General features: G+C 44.9%; 1 protein-coding gene across 2 annotated transcripts in view; it reads left to right on the forward strand.

Moving 5' to 3' along the window:
* LOC145361565 (guanylyl cyclase C-like) overlaps positions 1-13,958 on the forward strand; it is a 126,698-nt gene that overhangs the window by 82,728 nt on the left and 30,012 nt on the right. For both annotated transcript variants that reach the window (XM_080217398.1, XM_080217397.1), the window contains exons 15-18: positions 5,594-5,698; positions 7,072-7,158; positions 8,606-8,738; positions 11,168-11,305. In XM_080217398.1, the coding sequence (XP_080073524.1) occupies positions 5,594-5,698; positions 7,072-7,158; positions 8,606-8,738; positions 11,168-11,305 (463 nt within the window). The remainder of the gene's footprint in view (positions 1-5,593; positions 5,699-7,071; positions 7,159-8,605; positions 8,739-11,167; positions 11,306-13,958) is intronic.

Below are 13,958 nucleotides of genomic sequence, written 5' to 3' on the forward strand. Positions count from 1 at the left end.
CCTTCCACAAACAGCAATGAGCTAATAACCAGTGATGCTGATTCATAGAATCATAGAATGATTTCAGTGCAGAATGAGGCCATTCAGCCTTTCCTATATCTGCCTGTCTTCCTTTTCCCCATAGTCCTGCAAATTTTTCCTTTTCAAATAGTGATCCAATTCCCTTTTGAAAGCCTCTGTTTCCACCACACTCTCAGGCAGTGCATCCCAGGTCCTAACCATTGCTACGTGAAAATGTTTCTCCTCGTGCCTCCGTTGCTTCTTTTGCTGATTGCCTTAAATTGGTTTCCCCCCACCCGCCACTCAGGTTCTCAGTCCTTTCACCGAAGGGAACAGTTTCTCTCTCTGGACCCTGTCCAGACTCCTGGGCAGGAATTTTACTATCCAGCCTGCCACAGGAATCAGAGTGGGCGAGGGGCGGACAATAGGAAGGTCCATTGACCTCAGGCGGGATTCTACAGTTTTGAGACGTGTAAAATCCTCGATCAAATCTCCTCTCAGCCTTCTCTCCCCTAGGGAGAACAGTTCCAACTTCTTCAATCTTTTTAAGTAACTGAAGTTCCTCACGCCTAGAACCATTGTCAAGGATCTTTTCTGTCCCCCAGTGCTTTCATATTTTTCCTAAAGGGTGCTGCCCAGTACTGGATGTAATCACCCAACTGAGGCCAAACCAGTGTTTTAAACAGGTTTAACATAACTTCTTTGATGTTGTACTCTCTGCCCCTACAGCACTGACACAGTGGTTAGCACTGCTGCCTCACAGCGCCATGTTCAATTCCCGGCTTGGTTCACTGTTTGTGTGGAATCTATATGTGCTGTGTGGGTTTCCTCGGGTGCCCTTCCCACAGTCTGAAAGACGTGCTGGTTAGAGTGCGTTGGCCGTGCTAAATTCTCCCTCAGTGTGGAGACTAGAAGATTTTTACAGTAAGCCTACTTGTGACACGAATAAATAAATTTAAACTGACTGATAAAGCCCAGGATACCGTACACTTTATTAACCGCATTCTCAACCTGTCCTACCAACTTCAATGATCTATACACATATTAAACTCAGGTCTCTCTGCTCCTGCTTTTGAATTGTACCCTTCATTTTATATGGTCCCTCTGTGTTCTTCCTACCAAGTCAATCACTTCACAGTTCTCGACACTAAGTATCATCTGCCACTTGTCCGCCCATTCCACCAACTTGTCTCTGTTTTTTTGGAGTTATACACTATCCTCCTCATGATTCTCAATGCTCCCCTATTTCATATTAACCACAAATTTTGAAACTGTGCCCTGTTTTAATATCAGGAAGAGCTGGGGTCCTAAAATTCATTCCTGGGGAACTGCACTATAGACCTTCCTTCAACCTGAAACACAATCATTCTGCATTACTCTTTGTTTCCTGCCACTCAGCCAACTTCGTATCCATGTTGTTGCTGTCCCTTTCATTGCATGAGCTTTAACTTTGCCCACAAATGTGTTGCGGGATAAATATTGAGCAGGGTACACCAGGGAGAACTCAGAGCTCACACTCATTGTCAAAAAACAAAAGTGATGTGAGAAAACAACTTTTCCACACAGCCAGTGGTTGGGGTCTGGAAGGCTCTGCCTGGAAGTGTGGCGGAGGCAGGTTCAATTGGGCTATACAAGAGGGCATTCCATGATTATTTGAATAGAAACAATATGCAGGGACATGGGGGAAAAGGCAAGGGAATGGCACTAAGTCATAATGCTCATTTGGACAGCCAGTACAGACATGATGGGCTGAAAGTGCCATGGGATCTTTTACATCTATCCAAGAGGACAGATTTTTAGTGTGAAAGCTGATGGAGCTGCTAATAGACCTGACTTTCCCAGAAATTTATCACCATAGGTATCCATTATCACCATAGTTTTCCTTTCATTTCTTTTTATTCTTACATGGGATGTGGGCGTCACTGGCTGAGCCAGCAATTGTTGCCCATTCCTAATTGCCATTGAACTAGACCATTTCAGAGAGCATTTAAGAGTCAACCATACTGCTAGGGCTCTGGAGTCACACGTAGGCCAGATGAGGTAAGGACAGCAGATTTCCTTCCCCAGAGTTCATGAGTGAACCAGGTGGGGTTTTTTTTGACAATCGACAATGGTTTCATGGTCATCAGTAGATTCTTAATTCCAGATATTTTATATTGAATTCAAATTCTACCTGCCGTGGTGACATTCCAACCCGGTTCCCCAGAACATTAACTGAGTTTCTGGATTAATAGTCTGGCGACAAGGCCATTTCCATTTAAAGTGGGTCGATCATTTTGTGCTTTTCAGTATCCTCCAATTTTAAAACTTCATCAAATTTCTGGGAAAGTCAGATCTATTGGCAGCTGTTCACACTAATAACTGGCTGTTCACACTAATAATTGTGTAAGTTAATTTGTTATTACCACCTCTCATAGTGTTACAAGTTAGTGGAAAAATCGCACTGACATGGATGTGCCTGCTATATGCGATGGGGACTGTATGCAATAGTAGGTGTTGCATTGTATCATATCCTCTGTAACATGCACCTGGAATACCTAACCTGCAACTACTGCTTGACGCTCAAACTGGGGGTGTAAATTTGGAACATGAATCCCTCTCGACTGGGCTAGAATGTAGAACACACGGCAGCAGGGAGCAATTGAGGTGAATAAAATAGGTGAATTACGTAGGTGAATTAAGGGGGAAGTTAGGTAAGTACATGAGGGAGAAAAAAACAGAGAGAGATATGCTAACTAGGTTGAGGTTGGAAGAAACTCATGTGAAGCATAAATTCTTGCATCGACCAGTGGGGCCTAATGGCCTGTTTGTGCACTGTATCTTCCAGTAATACACAGAAACTCCACAATGGAGGTGTTACACTTCAAAATGTCACTTGGTAAAAGAGGAAAACAGAAGTCAACCTTTCCTCAGTTTATTTATTCACAAAGTGAAATATTACAAATATATAGCTCCTCATCCTACTCACCACCCTCATGTCAATAAGCCTCCTTTCCTATGTGCCCAAATAAGGATGTCCTCCCTGCTCCAGCTCCGACGAAGAGTCATCCAGACTCGACACGTTAGATCTATTCTCTCTCCAGAGGTGCTGTCCTAGCTGCTGAGATTTTGTTTCAGATTCCAGCATGTGCAGTATTGTGCTTGCATCTTAAAGAATCTCCTCTATTTGTTTATCCTTGCCCTTAATTTGTGCAATTAATTGAAGGTTCAAGTGTAAGAGAGCAGGTGGTGGAATGTGTTGCAGATCACTCAGAGTCTAGGTTGCTGTGAAAATATCCACTTTTACACACACGTTGTAGTCTGGAACCACGATGGAAGAGGCTCCAACTTCCCTTTTGTCACATGGCTGACCAGGAGTCTCTCCCGTTTCCATGGCCTGTCATTGGCATGTGTTGGAAGGATTTTCAGGTCAATACTGAATCTGTTTGGTCACGTTATGAACACATTTTTCTCAGACAGCAAGGGCCTGATTCTCCCATCCTGACGTGCACGAATTTTGGCGCATCGGGTTGGGAGATGTACATGTCGGCCGTTTAGCAGGATTCGCACATGCATACCCAATGCATGTGCGTCTCCCACAGCTGGACAGCAGGAAGTCGGGACCATGCTGGAAACCAGTGGGAAGACGAGATAAGTATTTTAAATCTATTTTTAGTCTATCTTAAATGTCAGTATTGGGCCCAGGACTGAATTCTCCAGGCCTGATAGCACCTCCCTCCCTGCCAGGAGTATTTCAGTCCGGCAGAGTTCAGAGTAGCTCTCCACGTTTGGGGAACTAGCAAAAGAAAGCGGGGCAATTGGGACCCCCCAGGGGATTGGGCAGTGGGGAGCATGGGCAACCTGGCAGTGCCAGCCTCTGCCCCCTTGGCACTGCTCATGAGGCAAAGTGCCCATGTCTAGAGGGCACCTTGACACTGCCCACTGGGCTTGGGGCAGTGCCAAGGGGGTGTGGCAAAGGGGGGTGGGGCCTATTGTGGGCTGAGCCTAGAGGGTGATCGGTAAGGGTGGAGGTGGGGCCGTCCTGTTGCCACTATGCACATAGGATCGGTCAAGGCTGGAGGAAGGCCAGTGATCAGGTCTGCCTCCGGGGGTGGGGGGAGGGGGGTGGGCGGTCCTGCATCCTGTTTGGGGGAGTGGGCTGCTTGCCTCTGGTTGGGGGGTGCGGTCAGTGGGGGGGGAAGGGTGATTGTCACGGCTCTGGGGGGAAGGTGGAGATTGCGGTGCTCTGGGACAGGAGTGGGGGGTGTCAGGGGTCAGGGCTGGCCTGGAAATGGTTGTGGGGGCCGCGATCAGGCCATGGAGGGGGGTGCAGGGGCAGCAGTGTGAGCATCCTGGGCTGGCAGCAGTCAAGCTGGCCAGCAAACTGCAGTCTGACCGTGCAGGGGCACTGCGCACGTGGAAGTTCTGGAGCTGTCAGACTCTGGCATGAACAGGACCATCCCACTGTACCCACTGCACCCCCACTCCACCCACCAAGCTTTTAATGAGATTCACGATTGTGGCCTTTGCAGTGCACAGAGTGTGAGGAGATTTAAGTCGGAGCTCCCACTGAAAAAACAATCGTGACCTACACCAGTTTTCCCACCAATTCAGCACTTAAAATTTTTTGGGGAGAATTGGGCACCAAGTGCTACCACTTGGGCCCCAAGACTTCCTATGAGAGCAGGTAGGAGGTCCAAATCTAATCAAGAATAAAGAAAGTTAGACTTGAAACCCAGATGAACATTGTATAACCGAAGAAAATGGATTCTTAACCCAGAGTAACTCTCTTTACACTCTTCACACAGACATTTATGAAGCACCTTGAGACATTTTAGTCCATTAAAGATGTTATGTAAATGCATGTTGCTGTTGGGAAGGTCTGAGTGCAATGCGTAAGTCTTTGAAAGATGGCAGGGCAAGTCAATAAAAGCCTACAGCATCCTGCCCTTTTGATAACCTACGCCATCAGAATGGTCATTTATCACAATGGGGCGAATTTTTCCATTCTGCCTGTCACAAGAATCATAGCGGATCAGGGACAGACCATGGAAAGGTGGGATTTTGGATTTTCCAGGGCGAGCATGCTGGAAAATCCCAACCAATTTGTTGTTATGATCAGTCTGGAAGTGTGGTGAAAGCAGATTCAGTAATCACTTTTAAGGCAATTTTTTTAAAGTTTATTTATTAGTACAACTAAGCTTACATTCACACTGCACTGAAGTTACTGTGAAAATCCCCTAGCCGCCACATTCTGGCGCCTGTTCAGGTGCGCTAAAGGAGAATTTAGCACGGCCAATGCACATCTTTGGACTGTGAAAGGAAAGTGGAGTACCCAGAGGAAACCCACGCAGACACAGAGAGAATGTGCAAAAGACAGTGACCCAAGTCGGGAATTGAACCCGGGTCCCTGACGCTGTGAGGCTACCATGCTAACCACTGTGCAACCGTGCCGCCTGCAAGTGGATAAATACCAAAGTGTAAAAATTTGCAGGCCTATGGGAAAAGTAACAAGTCCAAAGAGAACGCACAGGCAAACATGGGAAAAATAGCCTCCCATGTAATTATTAAACAGCTCACTACCAAATTCTAAACAAAACTATTTCTCTTTCAGCTGCTGCAAATTGATTATTATAATTTAACCAAATTCTACGGCACGGTGAAGTTTGACTTTGAGATATTCAAAGTGGTTGAGTTCTGCGACCGAGGATCACTGAGGGTAAGTCAGCCGAGAGTCGTCTTCACTTTAATGGGGAGGCATGTCAAAATGGTTGTTTCTTCCCTTGGCTTGGCAGCCGATAGATTTGCTACTAGTTGCTGGAAGGAGGGTGGTGTGAGGAAGATTAGAAAATGAATCCTGGTTCTCGGTCATTATTCTGTAAACTCTCCTGGAAATCAGAAATATTTGGGTGTTTGATTAGGACAAGATCAAAGTTGTGTGTGTTGCCCCTGTAATCAAAAACCCAGACAACATGAGTCAACACACGAAGCACGCTCACTTGAGCGTGGCCTACTTGTTGAACACAGGAAAAGAAGTGAGCAACTTGGGGAAAGGGAGATAATGAATTTGCATTTATATATTAAATTTCATGAGCTCAGGAAGTGCCTTTTATAGACACTTTTTAAAGTGCAGTCCCTGTTGTAATGTAGGAAATGCAGAAGCCAATCTGAGTCCAGCAAGATCCCACAAACAGCAATGTGGTAATGATCACATAATCTATTTTAATGATGTTGATTGAGCGATTAATATTGGCCAGGACATTGGGGATAACTTCTCTCTCCTGTTAGTCAGTTAGTGAAGAAGGAGAAAGTGCAAACTCCGCACAGTCACCCATGGCTGGAATTGAAGGCGGATCCCTGGTGTTGTGAGGCAGCAGTGCTAACCAGTGTGCCACTGAACCAGTCCTTGTGGTAGTGAGTTTCACATTCTGACCACTCTGAATAAACTAATATCCCCCGAATTGGACGGCATGGTGGCACAATGGTTAGCACTGCTGCCTCACACCACCAGATACATGGGTTTGATTCCTGCTTGGGTCACTGTCTGTGTGGAGTCTGCACATTCTCCCTGTGTCTGTGTGGGTTTCCTCCAGGTGCTCCGGTTTCCTCCCACCGTCCAAAAGACGTGCTGGTTAGGGTGCATTGGCCATGCTAAATTGTCCCTCGGTGTATCCAAACAGGTGCCGGAGTGTGACGACTAGGGGATTTTCACAGTAACTTCATTGCAGTGTTAATGTAAGTCTACTTGTGACTAATAGGTAAACTTTAGTTTACATTAATTCCTCATTGAGTTAATTAGAGACTGTTTTCTGTCTTGGCTCACAATTTTGACCTCACTCAGAAGTAGAAACATTTATTCTATGTCTACCCTCTTGAACCGCTTCATAATCTTAGAAGACCCCGATCGGAAAAGTAAAGGAGAATGACCATTGTTAGGTGATCTGTGACCATCGAGCGGCTGGTGATCCACAACACTTGCTGCATCTGAACTGCAACAAATGTCAAACTTCAGCGATCAAGATCACCAAATTGGTCACTGCACCAACTGTTGACTCCTCCTGATGGTGTTGAATTTTCTATTATTTCTCTCAGGATGTTCTGAATGACACAGTATCATATCCTGATGGCACCTTCATGGACCTGGAGTTCAAGATATCAGTCATGTATGATATCGCAAAGGTAGGTTCCGCCACTGCAAGTCCTCATGAAGAGCAGTTTTAGGCTGATTGTTGAAAGATTGGAGATGGCTGGTCAATGTTTTAGTGGTTGACCATTTTCTAACCTTTGCTGCAAAAGGAACAAACTCAGCTGTTCCAAAAGTAATTCCTATTTAAAAGCTTGGTGAACTCTTCATTGGTTTCAGTACAAATAAAAATTAAATCAGATTAAATCAGCAATCTGCTTGATTGCTGTCCCTGATGTTTGTGCATGTGACTGTAAGTGTACTTGAGTGAATGTGTGTCTGTCTGTGCATATGTGTGTAAATGTGTGGTAGTCTGTGCATCTGTGTGTTTATCTGTAAGTCTGCATGTTTGTGAATGTGTTTTTGTGTGTTAGTCTACATTTGTGTGTGTGTATGTGTGTATATGTGTGTGTGCACACACGCTAGCCTGTCTTCCCTCTACACTCCCATCAAACACAGCCAAGACAGGGGTTAGATACAGAGCAAAGCTCTCTCTACACTGTCCCCCATCAAACATGCCTAAGACAGGCACAGCACAGGGTTAGAAATAGAGTAAAGCTCCCTCTATACTGGCCCAATCAAATACTCCCAGGAGAGGTACAGCACAGAGTAGATACAGAGTAAAGTTTCATCTACACTGTCCCCATCAAACACTCCCAGGACAGGCACAGCTCAGAGTTAAAAATAGAATAAAGCTCCCTCTATAGTGTCCGCATCAAACACTCCCAGGAGAGGTACAGCAGAGGCAGATACAGGATAAAGCTCCATCTACATTGTCCCCATTAAATACTCCCCGAGCTAGTACAGCACAGGATTAGATACAGAGTAAAGTTCTCTCTACACTGTCCCCCATCAAACTCTCCCAGGACAGGTACAGCTCCTCTCTACACTGTCCCCATCAAACACTCCCAGGAGAGTTACAGCAAAGAGTTAAATACAGAGCAAAACTCCCTCTATACTGTCCCCATCAAACACTCCCAAGGCAGGGACAGCATGGGGGTTTGACACAGGGTATAAAACTACCTCTACCCTGCCCCCATCAAACACTCCCAGCACAGGTACAGCATGAGTTTAGATACAGAGTAAAGCTCCGTCTACATTGTCCCCATCAAACACTCCCAAGGCAGATATAGTACAGAGTTAGGTACAGAGTAAAGTTCCCTCTACACTGTCCCCATCAAACACTCCCAGGACAAGTAGAGCACGGGGTTAAATACACAGTAAAGCTCCCTCTACGCTGTCCCACCAAACACTCCCACGACAGATACAGCACAGGATTAGAAACAATCAGTTAGTTATTAACTAATCCATCGATCACTGACATTTACCAGGTGCTGCTAAAATGATCTGTGCTGTATGGTTTACCTTAAGTCTTGTTTAAAGAATGATTCTTGCTACTGTCTTGTTCAGTTGCTGACTGGTGCATTGGCCTTTATTTTTAAGGGTATGTCATATCTACATTCAAGCAAAATCGAAGTGCATGGGAGCCTGAAATCCACAAATTGTGTTGTGGACAGTCGGATGGTGGTGAAAATTACCGATTTTGGCTTAAATACCATTGCTATGCCATCGAAAGGTGAGGAATAGGAATTGTGAGCTAAGAACAGAAACTGCTGTAATATTCCATTCATTAACCTCTTTCATGTGACAAACCATCCCAAACTAATTTACCGGATAGAGATGGACCACAGTAAGAAATAGTGGAGAGCTTAACTGCACACTTGTATCTGGGATAACCAGTCGTGCAGGGCAGCACGGTGGTTAGTACTGCTACCTCACAGTGCCAGGGACCTGGGTTCAATTCTGGCCTTAGGTCACTGTCTGTGTGGAGTTTGCACATTCTCCCCGTGTCTGCATGGGTTTCCTCAGGGTGCTCCAGTTTCCCCCCACAGTCCAAAGATGTGCGAGTTAGGTTGATTGGCCATGCTAAATTGCCCCCTAACATCACGTAAATACGTGAGGTTATGGAGATAGGGTTGGATGGGATTGTTGTCGGTGCAGACTCGATGAGGCCTCCTTATGTACCTCGAGGGATTCTATGAAGCAAGAATTTAGGACAACGTTAACAGTCATTTGGATCGATTTTGGTTTGATTAAGGAAAGCAAAATTGCTTGAGATTTACGATGAGGTAAAAGAAACGTTTGATGAGGTTAATGTGGTGTATGTGATTTCTGAAAGATATTCAAAAAAGTTCCACATAACGAGTCTGTCAGCAACATGTAATAAAAAGAACAGTAGCAACACAGGTATGAAATTGGCTGAGCGGCAGAGAGTAATGGTGAACATTTTGTTTTGGACTAGAGGAGTTCCCTGGGGGTCAGTATTAGTTAGAACCCCTGCTTTTCTCAATATCTATTAATGATCCAGATTTGGGAGCACAGGACACAATTCCAGAGTTTGCAGGTAACTCAGACGGAGAGAGGAAGAGAGGGATGGGCATTAAGAGGTTGGTGGAACAGGTGGATAAGTGACAGACGAAATTTAACACCAGCAACTGTGAAGTCATTTATTTCAGTTGGGAGATCAAGGAGAGACAGTACAAAATAAAGGGTACAATTCCAAAGAGGGGATCAGGAGCGGAGGGTCTGGGGCTGTATAAGCACAAAATATATATTTGATCTGATTTATTATTGTCACATGTATTAGTATACAGTGAAAAGTATTGTTTCTTGCGTGCTTTGCAGACACAGCATACCTCTCATAGAGAAGGAAACAAGAGAGAATGTAGTGTTACTGTCATAGCTAGGGTGTGGACAAAGGTCAACTTAATGCAAGGTAGATCCATTCAAAAGCTGAATGGTAGCAGGGAAGAAGCTGTTCTCGAGTCACTGGGTACGTGACCTCAGATTTTTTTCTCTTTTTCCCGATGGAAGAAGGTGGAAGAGAGAATGTCCGGGGTGCGTGGGGTCCTTAATTATGCAGGCTGCTTTGCCGAGGCAGTGGGAAGTATAGACAGAGTCAATGGATGGGAGTCATTGGATACAAATAAGTCCATAGAGTGCCAAAACAAGGAGAATAAAGCACTGGATTCATTGCCTAAGAGTGTGGCAGGTTCAACATAGGCTTTCAAACGAAAGATGGATAATTATCTGGAGGAAAATAAACTGTAGAAATAAGGGGGAGAAGCAGGGGAAAGAGACTAGATGAGTTGCTCTTATAGAGAGCCAGCAGGATGCAATGGCCAAGTGGCCTCCTTCAGTGCTGAACTATTCTCTGATACTATTTCCAGAGGCTTGTTTGAAGAGGTAGGATTTGAGGATGGGTGTGACAGTGAAGGTGGCAAGGAGCAGAGTTTAGAGACAGTGTGAGTCGGAATGGCGGTTAGGCAGCTTTGTTGCTAATATCACAAGTTGGTGAGGAGCGGAAGTTGGGGTGCTGGATAAATCAAGGCCCCCTTGGCTTTTTCAGGTGGAAGTAAAAGGATACGTGGTAATATCTTAAAGATGAGCAGGGAAATTCACAGTGGCACAATGGTTAACATTGCTGTCTCACAGCGTCAGGGACCTGGGTTCAATTCCAGCCTCACGTGGCTGTCTGTGTGGAGTTTGCACATTCTCCCCATGTCTGCGTGGGATTCCCCCAGGTCCTCTGATTTCCTCCCACAGTCCGAAAGACATGCTGGTTAGGTGCATTAGCCATGGTAAATCAGGGCATAGGACAGAGGGGAGGACTTATATGGAGCTTCAGTGCAGACTAGATGGGCCATATGGCCTCTTTCTGCACTGTATGGATTCTATGGTTCTATGGTATACTGGCCAACACATTTACCCTTCAACCAACAGATTCTCTGATTACCAGCATATTGTTTCTGAAAGCTTACCTGCATGAAATAATTGCTCTGTTTCAAAATATACTTCACTGGCTGTAAAGCGCTTTGGGGTATCCAAGTTATCTGAAAGATGGGCTAAAGGTTTAAGCGTAAACCTTGCAAACCTTTCTTCTTGTTTGTGCAAGATGTCGATTGTATTCAGTTGTTCAGTTTTCTTTTCGACCTCCACTCCTAGATCTGTGGACAGCTCCTGAGCACCTCCGGCAAGAGGGCGTATCTCAGAAAGGGGACACGTACAGTTACGGCATCATAGCTCAGGAAATCATCTATCGAAGAGAAACCTTCTATGTCCAGTTGTGCAACGATGTTGCAGGTAATTAATGCCGCCACTGTTTGACTGATTAGGGTTATTGTCGAAAGAAGGGGGTAGCAAACGGGGTATCTTCACATTATTGTTCCGTTCCTCCCCACTCAGCACAGTGTCTTCTTTTCTCCCATACTCAATGATAATTCCTGCCAGCCAAGTTTAGGTTGTGGTACTTTCCTGAAAAGAGGTTTAATTGGACTGAAAGCCTTTTCTGAGAGGGCTTTAATTGGAGGCATCTTGAGCCTTGAGGAAAAGTTAACTCCTTTTGGACGTTTGTTTTATAGTTAGAGTATTTTATTTCTCTTTGTTTCTATAAACTGTTCATATAAATTAGTCAAATTTATCACTTTAACCTGTGCAGTCTTTGCATTTGATACTTTCCACTCGATGGGGATGTTTAATGAATTACAGGATCAACTAGTGAGGGAAGAAGATTGAACACCCAACCAGAGCTCTCAGCCCCCTCCAAACACCCAGGGTGGGATTTTTGCAGCCTCGCCCCTCGCCTGCTCTGATTCCCATGGCAGGCAGGGCGGTCGAATTCTGCCACCAGTTTCAGGACAAAAAACACAAGAAATAGGGGTAAGATGACACCATATGTGGAGCTTCCTCTTCCATTCGAATTTTTTTATTCATTTGTGGGATATGGGCATTGTTGTCTGGCCAGCACTTATTTTCCATCCCTACTTGCCCTTGGAGGAGAGTTGAGAGTCAACCACATTGCTGTGTTCTGGAGTCACATATAGGCCAGACCAGGTAAGGACGGCACATTTTCTTCCCTAAAAGACATTAGTGAACTAGATGGATTTTTCCAACAATCAACAATAGTTTCATGGTCATTAGTAGATGCTTAATTTCAGATTTTTTTTCGATTCAAATTCTACCATCAGCTTTGATGGGATTCGAACCTGGGTCCCAGCACATTAGCTGAGTTTCTGGATTAATAGTTTAGCAATAATACCACTAGGCCATTGCCTTCCCTATGATCTTGAGCTTCAACTTCACTTTCCCGCTTAATATCCTTTAATTCCCTGAGAGTCCAAACATCTGTTTATCTCAGCCTTAAATATATTCAATGATGAAGTCTCTGCCACCCCATGGAATAGGAAATTCCAAAGACTTGCAACATTTTAAATGAGGAACTTTCTCTTCATCTCAGTCCTAAATGGTTGTTCCCTTGTCCTGAGACTGTGCGCCCATATTTTCAATTCCCTAGTGGTAACAACCTCGTAGTGCCTGCCCTGTCAAGCCCCTTCAGAATTTTAGCAAACCCTCCTCCTATAAGATTTTTTCCTTCTGCTCTCTGAGCTGTCTTTTCTTAGGCTTTATTGCAAGGGAGTTGGAAGAGTAAGGAAGTCTTACTGCAATTTTGAGGGCTTCGGTGAGCTCACGCCTGGAGTACCATGCAGAGTTTTCATGTCCATACCAAAGGATGGATATACTTGTCTTAGAGGGTGCAGCAAAGGTTCGCTATATTGATTCCAGGGATGAGAGGGCTGTACATTGAGAAGAGATAAAGTAGAGTGAACCTACAATTCCTAGAGTAATATTGTAATTCTGCCCATGGGCAGGTTGTCTCTGATATAGAATCAAAAAATCTTGTAGCACAGAAGGAGTCCGTTTAGCCCATCGATAGCATTGTTCCTTCGATAGAGCTATTCAATAGGTCCTACTTCCTCTTCCTCTCCTCATAGTCCACCAAATATCTATCCAATTTTCTTTAAAAATTATTGAATCCTCTTCCAACACCTTTTCAAGCAGTTCTTTCCTGATCGTAACTTGCTGTGTCATAAAATTACCTCTCATCTCCCCTCTGGTTCTTCTACCAATCACCTTTGACCTACAAATCCTCCTACCACTGATGAAAGGCCATTGACCTGAAACGTTAACTCTGTTTCTCCCTCCACAGATGCTGCCTGACCTGCTGAGCATTTTCACCTTTTTCTCTCATGCCACTGGAAACTGTGTCTCCTTGTTTACTCCCTTAGAACCCTGGTCACCCAATGACTCTCTCATGCTGGAATGGTCTTAACAAAGGCAGCGTTTAAATCTTAGAAATTATCTACCATATCTTTCTGTTTTGAACATCACTGCTTCCCACCCTTCACTACATTCAAGTATCACAGTTTTTTTATTGCTGCTTGAAGAGCTTTTTTTTAATGGAATAAATTACATTCCAAACGCATGAAGTTAACTTTTCTCCCGAAAGCACACATATGCGGGAAATGTCTAGAGGTGCAGAGATTAAGGGCCCGGGTGACGCAGCTGGAACTGAGGCTGGAGGATATGTTTTTAGTTAGGGAAAATGAGGAAATAATGGATAGGGACAGTAACACTGAGCAGATACCAGGACCTAGGAGGAGAGATGGATGGGTTACAGTTAGGAAGAGTGAAAAGAAAAGGAGTCATAGCACTAGGACCGCCCCAGAGGAATTACCCCGGAATATTAAGGGTGGGGTGACAGCTGGGGTAGAGAAGGCAAGGGAGGGAGATCAGAATACCTCGGAGGAAGGGAAGAGTGCAGGGTGTGAGATAGTGGTGGGGGATGGGAGAGTCAAAGGGATTGACAGGCGGTTCTGTGGGCAAAAGCGGGACTCCAGGATGGTAGTCTGCCTCCCTGGAGCAGGGGTACAGGATGTTTCAGAAAGGGTAGAGGGAA

The sequence above is a fragment of the Carcharhinus amblyrhynchos genome, chromosome 35 (genome assembly GCF_965287045.1).
Source record: "Carcharhinus amblyrhynchos chromosome 35, sCarAmb.v2.hapA, whole genome shotgun sequence".
Classification (NCBI taxonomy): Eukaryota; Metazoa; Chordata; class Chondrichthyes; order Carcharhiniformes; family Carcharhinidae; genus Carcharhinus; species Carcharhinus amblyrhynchos.